Raw genomic sequence first — 19,980 nt, 5'->3', positions numbered from 1 at the left:
ATCAATAAAGCTCCAAATGTTTACTACCTCCAGGGAAGAAGTCATTTCAACCACTTTTATCTGACAGAAATTCATACTATTAATTTCAAATTAGTGTAAAGTGTCAATGAGAAATGATATATCAGATGTTACCAGTACTGAGTCGAGTAACAGATGTTACCAGTTCTGAGTCAAGTAACAGATGTTACCAGTACTGAGTCAAGTAACCAGATGTTACCAGTACTGAGTTGAGTAACCAGATGTTACCAGTACTGAGTTGAGTAACAGATGTTACCAGTTCTGAGTCAAGTAACCAGATGTTACCAGTACTGAGTCGAGTAACCAGATGTTACCAGTACTGAGTTGAGTAACAGATGTTACCAGTTCTGAGTCAAGTAACCAGATGTTACCAGTTCTGAGTCAAGTAACCAGATGTTACCAGTACTGAGTTGAGTAACAGATGTTACCAGTTCTGAGTCAAGTAACCAGATGTTACCAGTACTGAGTCGAGTAACCAGATGTTACCAGTACTGAGTCAAGTAACCAGATGTTACCAGTTCTGAGTCAAGTAACCAGATGTTACCAGTACTGAGTCAAGTAACCAGATGTAACCAGTACTCAGTCAAGTAACATATGTTACCAATACTCAGTCAAGTAACAAGATATTACCAATACTCAGTCACGTAACAAGATGTTACCAATTCCCAATAACATAACAGATAGTCAAATATGATCCTTCATGCTCATTCTATTTTTAGCTCTTTCTCTTCTGAGAGCCAGTGTTGCAATGGAAGGGGGTAAATCCCACATATTTTGTGGGTTATTAGTGTAAACATGCAGCTTTTAGGTGATGTATAGTCTTCTTCAGGTTAAAATTAAGGTAAAAGCTCCATAATACATTGAACTTAGTGAAATTAGCTTGGAGCCTATGGGAAGTGACATTAGTGGTTTGTAGCCTTATAAGTTGCACACCTCTATTGACTACTCGACCTAATTTTTTGTGTATTATACTATCAGTTCTCCATACCTGTTGGTATATATGATTTAGTGAGGAGGATTAGTTTGATAATTAAGATGCAAAAAAGAAAAAAATATAATTCATATTGTTTGCTTAGAAAGACATAGGGAATTACAATGTGGATATTATTTTGTTTATACATGTTTTATAAGTTGATATTTTACTGCTTTCCTCCACTTTTGAATCACCAATACTCAAAAAACTATGTGAAGTCATTTGTTTGCAAAATTTAAAGATTCAGTATATTTGATCATTAGTTAAATGCCCATTTCAGAAATACAATTAGATGGTCTCAGTTTCTATTTTTTTTTCTAGAAAAGTGTATATTGTTATCATCTGACCTTAATATGTACCAGTATATCGAAGATCTTACCAACCAATGTTTAAGTTATTTTGACATTGAGGAAATATGAAATGTATTTATTACATTGTACTTTCTTATGCTATGTGGCCAGGTCACTGATTACTACCAAGAAGAGATGAATCTTTCTACAGCAGATTTTGGACAGGTGTGCCAAATGCTCCCATTTAATAATATCTTTTATCAATTTATGACAAAAAAATGACAAGAGATGCTGATCTGGTGATCACAGAGAGCCTAACAATAACTCCAGAGCTTTAAATGCAATAAACGCCATGACCCAACTTATATTTTATGGTTTGAAACAAATATTTGTAATTATTGCTTAAAATATTTATATTACCTTTGACACAAATATCTTGGCAGCTTTTCTTGCAATTCTGGCACCAAGACCTTTATTTCTGTAAAGATAATAAGTATGAAAGTAGCTCAACAAACACAACATATAAGCCAGTGGTTAAAATGTAAAGTGACCAACGGTAATTAGAAAACTTAACATGAAAATATTAACCTGAAATTTGAAATTTCAAAGTCAACAGACCATGACTTTGGGGCACATGCATGAAATGGATACAGATTTGTGGTAGAGTGATGCTAATGCAACCAAATATGATTGATCTAGCATAAGTGTTCATATCAAACTGACCAAATCAGAAAACTTAAGTTGAAATTCTAAATGAAGATGGCAGAAACACAATACCTTAATCCTGCATTTTGCAACATTTGTTGCAGGCGAGACAGAAACACATGTAACTCAGGTCTAAAGTTTGATATGACCACAAAGGTCAACACTAGTTGGGGAAAGTATGGACACACCATTCATGTTTGATACTGCCCTACACTTTGATTGTGATTAAACATTTGACACAGGATAAGAATTTGACCAAAATCCAAGTGGCCACTGTTTTGCCTAAATGTTTCAAGTCACAATCTTCAAAATTATGACCATCTTTCCTTTGCTAGTATGGCACTTTATAATACAATTAAAATTAATTTACTTATAGTCAAGTTTTTGTCCTTACTTCAGAAAAACACTTGTTCCTGGCCCATCATTCCAAAACTATACAAGTCACAACCCCAAAAATCAAGCCAAGCCTTCCTTTTGGTAATAATGTACCTTGTGGTACAAAGGAATCCATAAACTTCTGCTTAACTTGATGACAAAAGCAACATATACACAACCACAACAAAAAGAAAAAAATGAATCATAAATAAAGTATCTTAAAGAGATCTGGATCTGGCATTAGTTTTTTGGTAAAACCAGTGAAAACAAAGCTTTATATTTAATGATGACAGAATTAATGAAAAATGTAGACTTTGGCAAAAAAACAGATTATTTGAAATCATGCTTGAGTCAAGATGACTATTGGTAATGTATGATAGACATCCTACATAAATGTACATCCATAAGTTATTACCATAGTGGTTCTTAAAGGAAATGCAGGCCCAAAGAAAGTCTTTTTTTTTCAGTGAGACATAAATTGAATAATTTAAAATTCCTTCATTCTTATGTTCATTTACCAAATAAAATCATGGACTACTACAACTAAAAGTGCTAAACAAGATATCATTGAGATGAAACCCATCTCTGTGGGCCCCACTGAGGTAAAAATCCTGTACATAAGCCATGCTAAACAAATTCAATTAATCATGCAAAACTCATTACAGTCCAGGCACAATCAGTTGTGCAAAAATCAATATTTAAGGTCAAAGCTCACCAACTATAAAACCTGAGACATAATCCGTAGAGTTTGTCACCCAAAAACAGAAATTTGACCTTGAGGTCAAAGTTCAAGGTCATATACCACTATCCATGGTATGGGACACATTGTTTTTAGATGATCTACCCACATGCCAAATATTAAAAGCACACACATAAAAAAACACAAAAGTTGTGCTTCAGGATGCTTTCAAGGATCACTTTGAACCCAATTATCTCAAAAAAAAGGATAATGATAAAGACAATTTGCAATTTTTTAAAGTTGTTGTATAGAGGGGACAATTTACAAAAAAATTATTAAAATGACATGGAAAACAGTCTTCCAAAAAATTTCATTTTTATGCCCATTTCAACTCTTGTTACTTAAAAAGTTGTGAGAAATATTCCATTAAATGGAGGTATGGAAATTCTACGAATCCAATACAAAAAATTCAAAATCAGACCAGAAATAAAAAAGTTAATTTTTAGGGTGTGGCCCCACTATTACCCTAAATTGACTGAAAATGTTAAATGATATCTTCATTTTGATAAATATTATGAACACAGAATTTCACAAGAACCAAATGAAAAAAAAAGAATTGTCAAGATAGAATGAAAAATAAACCTTCAATATCAATTTTAAATAAACACCTACTTTACCCCTTTCTGCAGAATGGTAGGGGTCAGTGACCCCATTTTAAATAAAAGCTTCCTCTACCAAAAGTAACAATATGTTAAAATAGCCTGAAATTCTTTTCTCTACATTCACTATAACCAAAGTTATCACACGGAAACAAAAAAAGTCAACAATGCCTGATGACAACAACCCTGGCAGCATCATACTTTTTCTATGGGTACACAGATTAAGTCAATACAATAGAAATTCATACTTTTTCTGTGTTTCTTGTCGTTTATAGGCCTCCATTATTTTCTCTTCCAATCTTTCCTTCTGTCTTTTCAAATCTCCCAACTTTTCCCTGAAAGTAAAAATAGCAATTTTATTGATGATCAAACTACAGCTTTGGGTTCATCATCAGACATGAAATGTGATATTGATGATCAAACTACAGGTTAGGGTTCATCACCAGACATGACATGTGATATTGATGATCAAGCTACAGGTTAGGGTTCATCATCAGACATGACATGTGATACTGATGACCAAACTACAGCTTAGGGTTCATCACCAGACATGAAATGTGATACTGATGACCAAACTACAGCTTAGGGTTCATCATCAGACATGACATGTGATATTGGTGATCAAACTACAGGTTAGAGTTCATCATCAGACATGACATGTGATATTGATGATCAAACTACAGCTTTGGGTTCATTATAGAGAGATAACAACGGGCCAATCCCTCAACTGAGCCTAACAGAGAGATAACAATAGTCCAATCCCTCAACTGAGCCTATAAGAGAGATAACAATTGGTCAATCTCTCAATTGAGCCTAAAAGAGAGATAACAATAGTCCAATCCCTAAACTGAGCCTAACAGAAAGATAACAATAGGTCAATCTCTAAACTGAGTATTATAGAGAGATAACAACAGGCCTATCCCTAAACTGACCCTTATAGAGAGCTAACAATAGGACAATCCCTCAACTGAGCTTAAAAGAGAGATAACAATAGGCCAATCTCTTAACTGAGCCTAAAAGAGAGATAACAATAGGCCAATCCCTCATATGAGCCTAAAACAGAGATAACAATAGTCCAATCCCCTAAACTGAGCCTAACAAAGATAACAATAGGTCGATCTCTAAACTGAGTCTTACAGAGAGATAACATCAGGCCAATCCCTCAATTGAGCCTTATAGAAAGATAACAATAGGTCAATCCCTCAACTGAGCCTAAAGGAGAGATCACAATAGTCCAATCCCTCAACTGAGCCTAAAACAGAGATAACAACAGGTCAATCCATCAACTGGCCTTAAAGAGAGATAACAACTGGTCAATCCCTAAATTGAGCCTGATAGAGAGATAACAACAGGTCAGTCCCTCAACTGAGCCTAATAGAGAGATAACAATAGTCCAATCCCACAACTGAGGCTAATAGAGAGATTACAATAGCCCAATCCCTCAACTGAGCCTAATAGTGAGATAACAACAGGCAAATCCCTCATTAGGAATGTCGTTTGTCCAATCTTCTGATTAAGACAATAAGAAATCCTTTCGAATTAAATCATTGTTCATCATCATCATCATCATCATGTCATGTCTGACATATGATATTGATGATCAAACTACAGTTTATGATTCATTATACAGATAACAATAGTCCAATCCTTCAACTGAGCCTATTAGAGAGATAACAATAGTTCAAGCCCTCAACTGATCTATTAGAGCGACATGATTCTTCTTATTCCTCAAGAGAGCCCATTAGAAATACCATTTGTTCCTTTCATTTCCTCTGTTGAGTGCATAACGAGATGACATTAGTGCAAACCCTCAACTGAGCCCATAAGAGAGATATGTCATTTATTCAACTCCTTGACTGAGCCCATTAGGAATATTATTTGTCCATTCCCTCAACTGAGCCCATTAGGAATGTCATTTGTCCAATCTTTTGATTGAGTCAATAAAAAATGTCATTTGTCTAATCACTAATCAAAGTATTTTAGAAATAAATCATTGTCCCTCATCATTTAAAATCAACATGAACAAAAACTTACAAATAAGACTTTTGTTCTTCAGCATGTGTGTCTTTACTACTAAGAATCTGTGTCAAGAGATCTGAGTTGGTGTTCAACAAAGCTTGGACTTGCATCAAAAGGTTTTTATTATCCTCCTCCATCTTCTGATTTACTTGAAACAAAGACTAAAATAAAATAATTAACAACAGTTAGTGATCTTAATGACCTAATTTTATGTACATATATATGTGCAAGACAACATTTACTAGTTTAAGAACCAATAACAATGTGAATATTACATAGCTGAAGAAGTAACATTCTTAAAACCATGAACCAAATACATCATATAAGTGTTCAGATTGGACAGGTTACACAAGAACAAATACTCTGTTTGTTTCGATGGGACAGTGGCACTTCTGTTCAAATTATTAAAACTTACATCATACCAATGAACCAGAAGAAAAACTTACATCATATGGTTGTCCTAATAAAACAACTGACATACATGTCCCAGTTTCCACCTATGTCCTATCTGAATAACTTACATAATACTTATGTCAGATGTCAACAACTTACATAATACTTATGTTCTATTTGAACAACTTACATCATACTTATGTTCTATTTGAACAACTTACATCATACTTATGTCAACAACTGACATCATACTTATGTTCTATTATTTGAACAACTTACATCATACTTATGTTAACAACTTACGTCATATTTATGTAAACCACTTACATCATACTTATGTCATATTTGCACAACTTACATCATACTTATGTCAACCACTTACACCATACTTATGTCATATTTGCACAACTTACATCATACTTATGTCAACCACTTACATCATATTTATCTCATATTTGCACAACTTACATCATACTTATGTCAACCACTTACATCATACTTATGTTGTATTTGAACAACTTACATCATACTAATGTTGTATTTGAACAACTTACATCATACTTATGTCAACCACTTACATCATACTTATGTCATATTTGCACAACTTACTTCATACTTATGTCAACCACTTACATCATACTTATGTTGTATTTGAACAACTTACATCATACTTATGTCAACAACTTACATCATACTTATGTTGTATTTGAACAACTTACATCATACTAATGTTGTATTTGAACAACTTACATCATACTTATGTCAACCACTTACATCATACTTATGTCATATTTGCACAACTTACATCATACTTATGTCAACAACTTACATCATACTTATGTCCAAGGTTGCTGATTTCCAAGTCCATCTGATGTAATTGATTCTTATACTCATCACATGTAGTACGTAATGAATTGTAATCTGTTTTTAGTTGTTTGTGTTCTTTAGATAAATCCAGGTAATCTTTACGGATTTTCTCATGTTGATTGTATATGATATCATGTTTCTCCTTCATATGATTATATTCTAGTTTGAGACTTTGAAGTGATTGTAGTTCAGCACGATCTTTCTCCTGATCTGTAACCTGTCGCCCCTGTAACCTGATTACCAGTTCATGATTCTCTGACTTTAATGACTTATGTAATGACTTTAATGATCCATGTTGTGATATCAGACCCTCATGTTCACCTGATAACTGTTCATGTAACCTTTGTAAATCTTCATGATCTCCAACCAGCTGTTCATGTGTTGATTGCAGTTCCTCATGTGTTTGTATCAAGTGTTGGTGCTCAGATTCCAAACGATTTATTTGGTTCTGTAGTAGCTGACATTGACCATGAAGGGATGAACACTGGGCTTGTAAGGTTGAGGACTCAACCTGCAATTTAGCATTCTGGGATTGAAGTGACGAGTTTTGTTCCTGTAAGGAAGTTGCCTGCAATTGAAGCTGAGCATTATGACGATCTAGTTTCTGAATTTGCTGGTTCAATGAATCAGTGTGCACCTTCATATTCTTGTTTTCTGTCATTAAAGTGGCATTCTGAAATAAAGAGACAACTTCAACAGATTATCATGAAAATGACCTTTCATCCAACATCATTTGTCATAGATTAAGGTTATGATATACTGTAAAACCATCTCCTTTTTTGGTGTTATAAGTCCCACAACTCTGAAACAAACAAGAGGCTGTCAAATTGACAACAAACCAGATTTTTTCGATTTGCAATTAGAACTGCTAATGATTAATTAACTGCAACTCAAACAGTACCTGTATTTGTTTAATTTGAAAAGAATTGGAATTACTGCACAGACAAGGGCCAAAGTAAATAATCGCTGCCACTTGGAAATGACATAAGTGATATAACTGCAGTGTTTACACTAAGGCTAAAGAAGGGAGAAGAAAAAGATATGATTTATTTGACAATATTGAGGAGAAGTTGAGAAAAGTTTAAAACTTTATAAAAATTTAATTCTGACTATGTGTTTAATGACAGTTCAATCAAATGTGAGTAATGTTTTGTTTTTCAATATATTTATTTTTCTTTTTAGTTACTTTATATTAGAAAAGCAAAATGTTTAAATGCTTTAGGAGATAAGTCATTAACTATTCAATATTTCTATTTAGATTAACTTAAATTAACATCAACTTTACAGATGAATTTAAAATAACAGGGGAATAGTTACTGTCAAAGAAAGTAATTTATGTTAATACATTTATGATAAAAAAAAATGCAATTTTTATCCTTTATATTTAAAGAATCAACTGTGATAAAGCTACATTTAATTGTGGAGGTCTAAGTCAAAGGGAGATAATCATATTGATAACTTTGGTTTTCTTAAATTTTTGTCAACAACCAATATCAGTGTTTCCTTCTGTTCAATTTATTTTCTTATTTTAACGAGAAAATGTCTTTACCTCATGGTCAATGGTTGAATTAAAGAAAAATGAAAACAACACTTTTAATTCTTCATCCACGATGTAAAATGCCTACATAAGCAAATAAACTGAGTCAATATAACAAACAGTCATATGGTTGAGTTGTGCGAGTTACCAAATGTGACCATCTTTTGTGAGTTTATGATTTTTGAGTGTGTGTATATACGTGTGTTTGTCTTTGTAAGTTATATGTTTGGTTTTTTTTGTTAACATATAACAGTATAGAAAATGGTTTTGCAAATGTGTGTACTTTGTTATCTATAATCTATAAATATGGGTGATAATATTACAATTTTATCTATGAATGTTAGAGGTATAATGTCAAACCTTAAAAAGAGAATAGATATTTTAACTGGGTTAAAAGCAAAGACACAGCTATAGCTTCTTTACAAGGGACACATAGAACTAGTGAAGTTGAAAAATGATGGGGAGATGAATGGGGAGATAATTGTTATTTTAGTCACTGTAATAGTAGATGGTCTTGATGTTAAAGTCTGTAATTAATAGTTATTGGTCAGTTTTTATTACTTGATATTAGTTTATATGACCAACATATAACACTTGTTTGTTTATATGGTTATAACATACATAAGCCTGACTTTTTTGTTGAAATTCATCAAAAAATATTGTCATTAATAAATACTTCAATCATAGTAAGCGGTGATTGGAATACTGTCCAAGATTATAGCTTAGATAATAATATAATGTACTTCATAACAGAAATCCTAATTCAAAGGAAAAGATAGAAGAGATGTCTGAATCTCTTGAATTGATTGACCCAAGGAGAACTTGTTATCCTGATGAAGAAAAGTTTACTTGGTGGCAAAAAAATCCTATAAAGCAAAGTAGACTTAGATTATTTTTTAATAAGTGAGGATATTTTTGCTTTGATGAAAAATACAAAAAATAATACCAGCTTATCGAACAAATCATTCTGCCATTTGTTTCACCTTTTCTGCAAGTCTTTCAAAAAGGGGTAGAGGGTATTGGAAATTTAATTCTCAATTACTATGTCCAATTAGTAAAGTCTTGTATAACTGATACTGTATCAGAATAATATGAATCTGGAGATATTGATGACTACCTTACTGTGAAGCTTAATTGTAATGACCAATTATTTTTTTAAGTTTTAAAAATGAAGATAAGAAGTTCTTCAATATCTTACAGCATATCAAAATAAAAAAAAGAAAATTTGGAGTACAAACAAATTGAGAGATATTTTTAATTTAGAAAATAATATGAATTCTAACCCCTCAGAGCAAACTAACACATTATTGAACAATAAACATGATGAACTTGAAAGAAAACGGCAAAAGATGGTAGATGGATTATTGCTTAGATCAGGAGCCACTTGGCATGAGCATGAAGAGAAATGTTCACAATACTTATGTAAATTAGAAAAATAGAAAAGAAAAATTTTGTTAAAAAAACTATTTCAGAGATTATCAACGATAATGGAGAGCGTATAACTGATCAGAAAGAAAATTTTGAAACAGTAGCAAAACTTTTATAAAACTTTGTATCAAAAGAAAAATATAAATGCTAAGGATGAAACATTTTTTAATCACAATGTTTAACTCACTGATGATCAACAGGATTCATGTGAGGGAAACATAACTTATGCTGAGTGTGCTGAAGCTTTGAAAAACATGACCAATGGCAAAAGTCCAGGGTCGGATGGATATACAGTTGATTTCTATAAATTCTTTGGAAAAATATTGGACCTTTTGTATACAGATCATTACATTTTGGCTATGAAACTGGAATCTTTCACAATTCCAGTATCAAAGTATCATTGCATGTATTCCAAAAGATGGTAAAGATAGAAGATTTATAGCTAATTGGAGACCAATAAGTCTCCTTAATATTGATACAAAAATAGCATCAGCAGCAATTGCAAATCAAATGAAGTTGGTCTTACCAAGCATTATTAGTGGTACCCAGAAAGGTTTTATGAAAGGCAGATTTATAGGTGAAAATACTCACTTGTTATATGACTTTTGATTCCATAGAATGGGATTTTTTGCATAATGCTTTCAAACGCTTTAATTTTGGTAACTCCTTTTGTAAATGGTTTGAGACTTTTTATTGTAATGCTCATAGCAGTTATAAACAATGGACATATTTCTAGTTACTTCAAGCTTGAGCGGGGTTGTAGACAGGGAGATCCATTGTCCTCCTCCTTATTTATTATTGGGGTAGAACTTTTATCCATAAAGATGAAATCTGACCCTAGTATTAAGGCATTACAGTCAATAATAAAGAGTCACTCATAAGTCAGTACGCTGATGATACATTTCTGGTCTTGGATGGGGAGTTCACATTCATTAAAATCTACATTACAATGTTTTGATTCTTTCTATAAAGTCTCTGGGTTGAAAATTAATGCATCCAAGACTAGAGCTGTATGGATAGGTAATAAAAATTATTCCGTCCAAATAATATGTCCAGAGTTCAATCTTCAATGGTCATATTCTAACTTTAAACTATTAGGCACATATTTTTCACTTGATCTAAGCAAAATATTAAACAAATTTTACTAAGAAAATAAAAGAGGTATCATCAATCCTTAAGAGTTGGCACCATAGGAAGCTCACTATGTTAGGAAAGATTACAGTAATCAAAAGTTTGGCGTTGTCTAAACTTATTCATTTATTCACTGCTTTAACAAGATTAACTCTATATTTTATAATTTCATGTGGGATGGTAAAGCTGAGAAAATTAAGCAAAATACCTTTGTAGGTGAATACTCTCAAGGTGGTTTAAAGATGGTTCACCTTCAGTCATTCATAACTTATCTAAAGATAAGTAGGATTAAAAGATTTATGGAAAATCCAAATGGAGACTGGCAAAATATTTTACTGTTTGAACTTAAAACATTTGGAGGAGACTGTGTTCTATATCTCCTAAAAGATAAATTAAAAGAAGTTGCATTTTGTGTAAAAAATCCTTTTTGGAAAGATGTACTTGGTTTGTCAAAAGTAAAACTATTGGTAAAAGAGAGCCCAAAAGATGTACTCTCATTAGACATTCTCAATTTTGTTAATATAGATCAGATCAAACATTTTCTTAACTGGAAGAACTATGGTGTTCAACATATTAGGATATCTTCAATTTTCAAGATAAGAGATTTCTTTCATATCCTGAAATTAGGCATTTAACACATACAAACAACTTTTTATATTATTACAGTCTGCTATCCAACATTCCAACATGGATGAAAGGACTGTTGAAAGGATTGACAAGTTTTAATGCTGACACTTTTGAACCATGTGATGTTTTTCTTAAAAATATCAAGAAACACAAAAAGTTAAAATTTTTGTACAGACAATTTGTTCAAAATATAGTGAACTTGCCCTCATAAATTTTTTTGAAGTGGAAACAAACTTTAGGAGTTGAGATCATAGACTGGTCTCAATATTACAAGGAATTGCATAAATCTTGTAGATATCCATATCTGAAAAAAACTTTCAGTTTAAACTTCTTCATAGAGTTGTTCCCACAAACTCATGGTTATGCATAATTAAACTTGTCAATAGTAAGTTTTGCGCTTTTTGTAAAACAAATGAAGAAACCATTGAACATTTATTTTTTGATTGTCCTGTTATCCATTCTTATTGGGTATCTTTTAAACATCATCTTCAATTGTATTATGAAAATTTTACTTTAAAGAAAGAACAAGTGATTCTTGGATATACTGATGATAAATTTTTAAATGTATTGTTCATCACAGCCAAAAACTATATGTACAAATGTAAATTTGATTAAGAATGCACACTATCAGAGAACTGATAAATAGAATTAAGAAATATCATTCCTTTGAGTAATACACAGAAAAAAAAACCACATTATACATAAATTCAATGATTTCTGGACCCCGCTACATCATATTTTCCCCCACCCACAATAAGATTATATTTAATTTCATGTATTTCTTTGTTATGCCTGATATATTTTTATCAAGACACAAAGATAAACAAGAATGAATGTGTGAGCGATAGATGTATGAAAACAGGTACCCTAACAGATTAATAATATATTTTTTTTTATATAAAATGAAAACAGTATATATAGCCAAAATATAAGAAATAGTGTATATACTTTGTTAGGTTTTATAAACTACCTCTATAATTTTATTTGTAAAACCCTCATACACCTTAGTCAGGTGGTTTTGTACAGGGTATTTGTGAAATCCTGACTATTCTGGAAAACAAATAAAAAAAGTGATATTCGTAAAAATCAAACTTGACCTTTATTTTATTACATGAAACAAAATATCCAAATATGAAAGGAATCTACCAAATACTTTTCAAGTTATTGCACAATGTTCGGCAGATGCCCATCCACCTGCCTGCCTCAAATCCCCAAATATTCAATCCTTAAATAAAATCCTTCACTCAATCAATCCATAGATATGACCTTCTTTGTAAGTTGCAATTTTCTACAAACAAAGAGAACTTCATTGGAATTTAGACTATATGCATGTCATAAAACATGCACTAACATAATACACATACTGTTCTCTCTACATTGATCAGATGATCCTTCAGGTCTAAGATATCTTTTGTTGGACTGTTCTGAGCAACAGGAGGTGTTCTAGGTATTCCTAGGGGGCCATGATAGGCTACTTTGGTTCCATGTCTGTAAAAGTAAGTTATGGAGAGAAAACATAGACTTGTACAGTCATAACACCAAATGATCTACTGGTCATTTAAGATCTAATTAGTCTTTAAAAGGCTGAACAACATCAAGTATTGAAGACTTTCATAAGCCAAGTCATGACCATGTATTCATGTCAAGCACTTTTGTGACAGGAAATAATAAGATGCTTGGCAGGTGCAGCTTGATATGCCTGCAAAATTCAACCCTGAAAAGATGGGGCAAATATGGACTCAAAATTTAAGGTTGATACAGTTCTTAATTTTGATTGTGATTAAATGTATAACACAGGATTAAATTTTGACCAGAATGGAAGTGGTCAAATAAGTTAAATACTTATAAAGATAACATGAACAGACAAATAGACAGCAAACAAAGTACTTTCTTCCAAAAGATGGAAGTGTTAAAAGCCCAAAAATGGAAAATTGCCCCATATTTGTATGAAATAAGGCAAACATCAAAATCAGCAAACACTAATATGATCAAGTCAAGTCCGAAATAAATCTGGCAAAACAGATATTACACCACCAGAGCAATTGGTTACTGCAAAGGTCCTAAATTGAGCCCCATAACTCAAAAAAGTAAAAATCCAAAATATAAAAAATCAAAAGGAAGCTTACACTAATAGAAATAAACCATTCAACAAAGTTTCATGCAAATTGTTTGAAGCATTTTTGGGTTATTGAACAGATATAGCAATCTCTCTCTCCTTTTTTATCAACCAAGTCAAATAACTAAAAAAAATGAAATATCAGAAATTTTAACAATCAAGGGAGTTTTTATATCAATCAAAAGAAACAATTCACTTGAGTTTCAGGCAGGAAAATAGGTGCAACAAATGTTGAGTTATCAATTAAGTTCCATTATATAACTCTCAACTTGTAAAATCACAAATTTTCCAAAATGAAATGGAGCTTTCATCAGTATAAATAATTTACCTATGTTTCACTAAAACTGCTGCAAGGGTTTTGAGATGGTATAGTCCAAAAACAGAATATCATCCCATTTTTGTACTAATACCCCATAACTCATAACAGAAAATTTAAAACTTATTTATCAAAATGAAAAAGGAAGCTCACATTAATCAAAAAGAAGACTTCATCAAATTGATGGCAGCAATTTTGAACTATAGTGTGAAGTGCGAACAACTGATGGATAGACTCCGGTATACTATAAAACAACTGATGGATGGACTCTGGAATACTATAAAACAATTGATGGATGGACTCCGGTATACTATAAAACAACTCGTCTTTATAGAGGGGCATATAAAAACTAACTTGTGTACAAAAGATTCTTTTTAGTAACACTGTTTTAAAAACTTACCTGTGTCTGATATATCCCTCTTCACACCTCTGTTTTAAAAACTTACCTGTGTCCAATAGATTCCTCTTCATACCCCTGTCTTAATCAAAGTGCTGTTAGCACTGGAGAATTTTAATTCTTGTGAAAACTGTAGCATGGACAAAATTTTTACATGATGTAAAATAAAACTATGATCATACATTTGAATTTTCATGCCGTTGTTTTTTCCTAATATGTATAAATGGAATGTCAATCCACACTACTGATTCAATTTCACAAAAATGTTATTCCATTTCACCTTTTCCCCAAATTTTTAAACCTGTCAAAAAGTTAAAAATTTGCATTTACATGCAAATATATATTAACAGAGTATTTATCCTAAACAGTAAATATACTCAAATAAAGCCAATGCAGCTTAAAAAAATAAATTTCTTAGTGAATATAAGATTTTCAAAAACTAGACACTTTTATCAATTTGAATTTTCCTGCCATTTCTACTTGGTTAACTGTTCCTGTTTATTACTGGTAAAATATTAATGATAGGCTGGAGAATTTGACTGGTATGTGTATTAAATGGAACATGCTTAACACATTGTATGCTGTTTGACACATTACTGCAAGAACTGAACTCCCTAAATGCAAATTTACTACTAAATATCTTTCAAGGTCAAAAAGCAGTCCCTCAAATCTTCAGTTAATTGAAGACTAGATCTTAATTTTATTAGCAGAAATAATAGAACATTATTGAGCTGAATAACTGCAAGAAACATATCTACCGGGTATTAAAAGAGGTATTGAATGATATAAAAGGAATTACATTTGAACTATATTTTTGTGCAGTGTTCAAAAATAGTAGGGAAGTTCCTCTGTTGAACTGGCCACATGAGGTATTTTGATCCTAAAGGTTCAAAAATTTCAAAAACTTACCTGTGTCCAATAGATCCTTCTTCATAGCTCTGTCTTAAAAACTTACCTGTCTCCAGTAGATCCCTCTTCATACCTCTCTTTTAAAAACTTACCTGTCTCCAGTAGATCCCACTTCATACCTCTCTTTTAAAAACTTACCTGTCTCCAGCAGATCCCTCTTCATACCTCTCTTTTAAAAACTCACCTGTCGCAAGTAGATTCCTCTTCAAAACTTACCTGTCTCAAGTATCTTCCTCTTCATACCTCTTTTATAAAAAATTACCTGTCTCCAGTAGATTCCTCTTCATACCTCTGTTTTAATGATTCACATTCTCGTCTTAGTATCCTCAACTCTTCTTGTAAACGTACATTTCTATTCTTAGATTCATCCAGCCTAAAATTATATTATATACATACATGTAGAATAACAATTAGAATATTTTTTTGTTCCAAATTACAGGGACCATAAAAAGCATAGAAATCAATGATTAAATCAATAGAGTAAAATATAAGAATTACACAAAAATATAAGGATCATTTTATCAACACAGGCTTCAGCCAGAATCAGAGCCATAAAAAAAAACAAAAAAAAAACACATTGATATCATATAACAATATCTAGACCTGTTCTTCTAAATAACCACCATATAACTACCAACAAAACCACCAAAGAACTACCAATAAAACCACCAAAGAAATACCAATAAAGCCATCGAAGAACTACCTATAAAACCACCATATAACTACCAATAAAGCCACCAAAGAACTACCAATAAAAACACCAAAGAACTACCAATAAAGCCACCAAAGAACTACCAATAAAACCACCAAAGAACTACCAATAAAGCCACTGAAGAACTACCAATAAAACCACCAAAGAACTACCAATAAAGCCACCGAAGAACTACCAATAAAACCACCAAAGAACTACCAATAAAGCCACCATATAACTACCAATAAATAACCAAAGAACTACCAATAAAACCATTATATAACTACCAATAAAACCAATTTCTCCACAACAGACAAATGTTCTTGTGTTAACAACCACAAAAAAATTCATCTAGTTTATCATAGTTCGGACAAGTGCCAGAATAATGCTGGAACACTTCATCCCTCAAAAGTAATTAATGCTGGACATAGGTTTCTGGCACAGAATGAAAGTGGTTAAAAATCTTCAAAATAAAATTGGCCACGTACCTATTGTGGTTTAATATCCAACATACATGGTTAGATGAATCTCTAGTATTCATTTTTTGATGAAACCAAACAAAGTATAATTTAGGACTTTTGACCCTAAATCCACTAAATACTTAGTTGTATTCACCATATCAAATAATAATTGAATTATATGCTATAAACACAAAAATTAATCCATTCTTTTCTCTTTTTTTTTTTTTTGGTGGTATAAAATCTTGAGGCATGATTAAGATTCTAAGAGATCTGTCAAAGGAGTATAAATTTATAGATCTCTATGACATATTATCACTAGGTATCATACCACGTGTAACTAAGACCCAAAAAGAGCTAAAAAAAAAATGAAAAAAAAAATAAATAAACAGCTGCACTAAGAGCACAAGAATGCCCGTCCGTAAGAATAGCTGATGGTATAAATTTAAGAAAACAATAACCTGATTTCTGATCACCAAAAAATCAGTCTGTATATATAGTGAGCAAAGTTTTTTCTTCATTTATTCAAAAAGTATAAATGACCTTACAACTGTTTGACATGATGAAAGTATACAATAGCATTTAAAAAGGATTCTTTGTTTTTGAACTAGATAAAACTATAATAAACTACAGAATTGAAAACTGGACAAATAATTCATTATGTAATAATATTATTATGAGGTAAGACCTACAGTTAATAGTACAATTCCTTCTACTTCTACTGTAAAGAAGTCCATATTGCCTTGTGGTCAGAATAATAAGTTTCTAGGGTAACACTCTGATAATTATTCAGTATTCATAAAAATCAAATCTATTGTAGAATTGAAGTCATTTGTTGGTCCCAATATAATACAGCTTTTCAAAACTATAAGTAAGCAGCAATCTTATGTCGTGGTAATTACATCAGATTAGACAACAACATAGATTTTTAAGTGAATAAAGTTCTGTAACTCTGGAACGACAAATAAATAATTCTTCAAATCGAAAGGGAGCGTTCTTCTGTGAATATTAATATTGTGCTAAAATTTCATTTGAATCTGTAAAAGCAAATTTGAGTGATGGACGGAAGGACCAATGGACGGACGGACGGACAATGGTATACCATTATACAACAATAATCTAGCATGTCTATAAAACTGTATGCAAAATTTCAGGAATAGTATCAGTACATCTATATAGCCGGGCGTATAAAAATACACACATTTTCGAGTTTTCAGACAATGACATCACATTTTGCTCACACATTTTGTTTTTGGTGGCCTTATAATCAGAATCACAAGTTGTAAAGTTATGAAATCTACAATACATAATTGAAATGTTTAGAAATATGATACTTATACATATTATTTATGTATTAGAATTCGAGAATACTTGTTGATTTTTTGTTGATTGATATATTTTCATTACATGCATACATGCATCTATAGTGTCCTTTTTTTTTATCTATGAAATAATTACAATCTATCAACAAAAATATCATTTTATACCAGAGAAAATGGGTCATATGTTTTAGTCCTATTATGTAAACCAGAGACAAAATGTGTCACAAATCATAGGTGACAAATATAATACCTTACTTCCTCTCTGAGTTATACAAAGTAAATTCACTCAACTTCTATGCAAATTTTGTTCAATAGACTTATTTTTAACTCTTAAAAATTTGCAATTTTCAATCAATACTTAAAAGCACTTTAAAACTGCTTAAGTGAAAAAGATATTGTGAATTAAATTCTTATAATAGCAGATTTTATACACCAACAACTTATTTCTAATAATTTAATATTACTTCATTTTCTTAGCAAAGAAATGAAGAGTTTTAAGAGTAATGAAGGGAACCAAGGTTATAGCGGTAATCAAAAGAATGTAATCCAGGGACAAAGACCAGACATGGAAAACAGATATACACAACAAAGAACATAAAGTAACTAAAATCATACATACAAAGTAACAAAAGCAAATGAGCAACTCAGACTCCACTAAAAACTGGGAGCATGGACCAGGTGCGCCAGTAGGGTAAGCATCCTCTGCTTTTCTAGAAACACCCGCCGAGTTGCTCATAAAAAGTCAAGTACTGGGTAGACAAACGATGAAAGGAAAACTATGACCTGTTGAATAAATCAGTTTTCATGGTGCAGATGGATACACCATAACGATCAACGAGTACATGATGACGACCATAAAACTTCTGTAGTGATGACTTCAATCTTGTAGCAACATAATCCAGTTCAAGAAGCCTATTTGTTAGAGTTCTAACATGATACAAAAAGTCTGCGTAGTTTCTGCAAGCTCTGGCATAATGTATGAGTTGTGATACGAATACTCCATATGCAGGTGTTGAAGGGATGTTGCCACAGATGAAAGGAAAGTTGACAATTCTGAATGAAAAGTTATCACATTTGTCATAAAGTTTGGTTAATAGTTTTCCTTTACGATCGATTTCTACGTGTAAGTCAAAATTTGAGGCTGACCTTATAGCGTCTGTAGTATCCTTTATCTCAAGTTATTTCATTATCTTCTGGAAAAGTAATTTCATTATCTTCTTTTAAAGTTGACATTTGAGTGAAACACTTAACTTACATGAGAATAGCAGAGGATTCATAAAAGAGTAATCAAGGGAACCAAGATTCTAGCGGAAATCAAAAGTAGGGATAGCCTTATCATATATAGTTTACCTGCTCTGTAGTGAAAGTATCTTATCTTCCTTTATTTCCATGTTCTTTTTAAAGGCTTCTTCCATCATATTTTCTAAGGCTTTGTATCGACTGTATTAAAGAAAAAAAATTCTAAATGAAATTGACAAAAGCCAATGGCTAAAAAAAAAAAAAAAAACAAAAAAAAAACAAAAAAAAAACACACACACAGACAGACATGTAGACAAAACCTGTATCTAAAAAAAAACTTAAGACAAACCCTGTATATAAAGACAAAAGCCTGTAGACAAAACCTGTATCTAAAAAAAAAGCATGAAGACAAACCCTAAATATAAAGACAAAAGCATGTAGACAAAACCTGTATAATAAAAAAAGCATGAAGACAAACCCTGTATATAAAGACAAAAGTATGTAGACAAAACCTGTATCTATAAAAAAGCATGTAGACAAAACATGTACTTAAAGACAAAAGCATGTAAACAAGACCTGTATCTAAAAAAAGCATGTAGATAAAACCTGCATCTAAAGACAAAAGCATGTAGACAAACTTGCATATAAAGACAAAGCATGTAGACAAAACATGTATATAAAGACAAAAGCATGCAGACCAAACCTGTATCTAAAGACACCATTTTCTAAGACTGGACAGTATATGATGATGATGATACTTACGTTAAAACAGTTTGTTTCAATAACTGTATATCAATGTCATTAGAATTAGGTGTTTCTTTGGTATCATAA

General features: G+C 31.8%; 1 protein-coding gene across 6 annotated transcripts in view; it reads right to left on the bottom strand.

Annotated features, from left to right (window-relative positions):
• The window catches only part of LOC148623219 (girdin-like), an 89,372-nt gene that overhangs the window by 16,196 nt on the left and 53,196 nt on the right, over positions 1–19,980 (bottom strand). For all 6 annotated transcript variants that reach the window (XM_088564875.1, XM_088564876.1, XM_088564878.1 and 3 more), the window contains exons 15-21: positions 19,261–19,350; positions 15,702–15,812; positions 13,066–13,189; positions 6,941–7,651; positions 5,734–5,879; positions 3,948–4,034; positions 1,702–1,759 (exon numbers count right to left, since the gene is read on the bottom strand). In XM_088564875.1, the coding sequence (XP_088421001.1) occupies positions 1,702–1,759; positions 3,948–4,034; positions 5,734–5,879; positions 6,941–7,651; positions 13,066–13,189; positions 15,702–15,812; positions 19,261–19,350 (1,327 nt within the window). The remainder of the gene's footprint in view (positions 1–1,701; positions 1,760–3,947; positions 4,035–5,733; positions 5,880–6,940; positions 7,652–13,065; positions 13,190–15,701; positions 15,813–19,260; positions 19,351–19,980) is intronic.

Source organism: Perna viridis, chromosome 2 (genome assembly GCF_037379345.1).
Source record: "Perna viridis isolate PV_CMFRI_1.1 ecotype Kerala chromosome 2, ASM3737934v1, whole genome shotgun sequence".
Lineage (NCBI taxonomy): Eukaryota > Metazoa > Mollusca > Bivalvia > Mytilida > Mytilidae > Perna > Perna viridis.
Note: the sequence above shows the minus strand (reverse complement) of the source record. Positions and strands in the feature narration are given on the sequence as shown.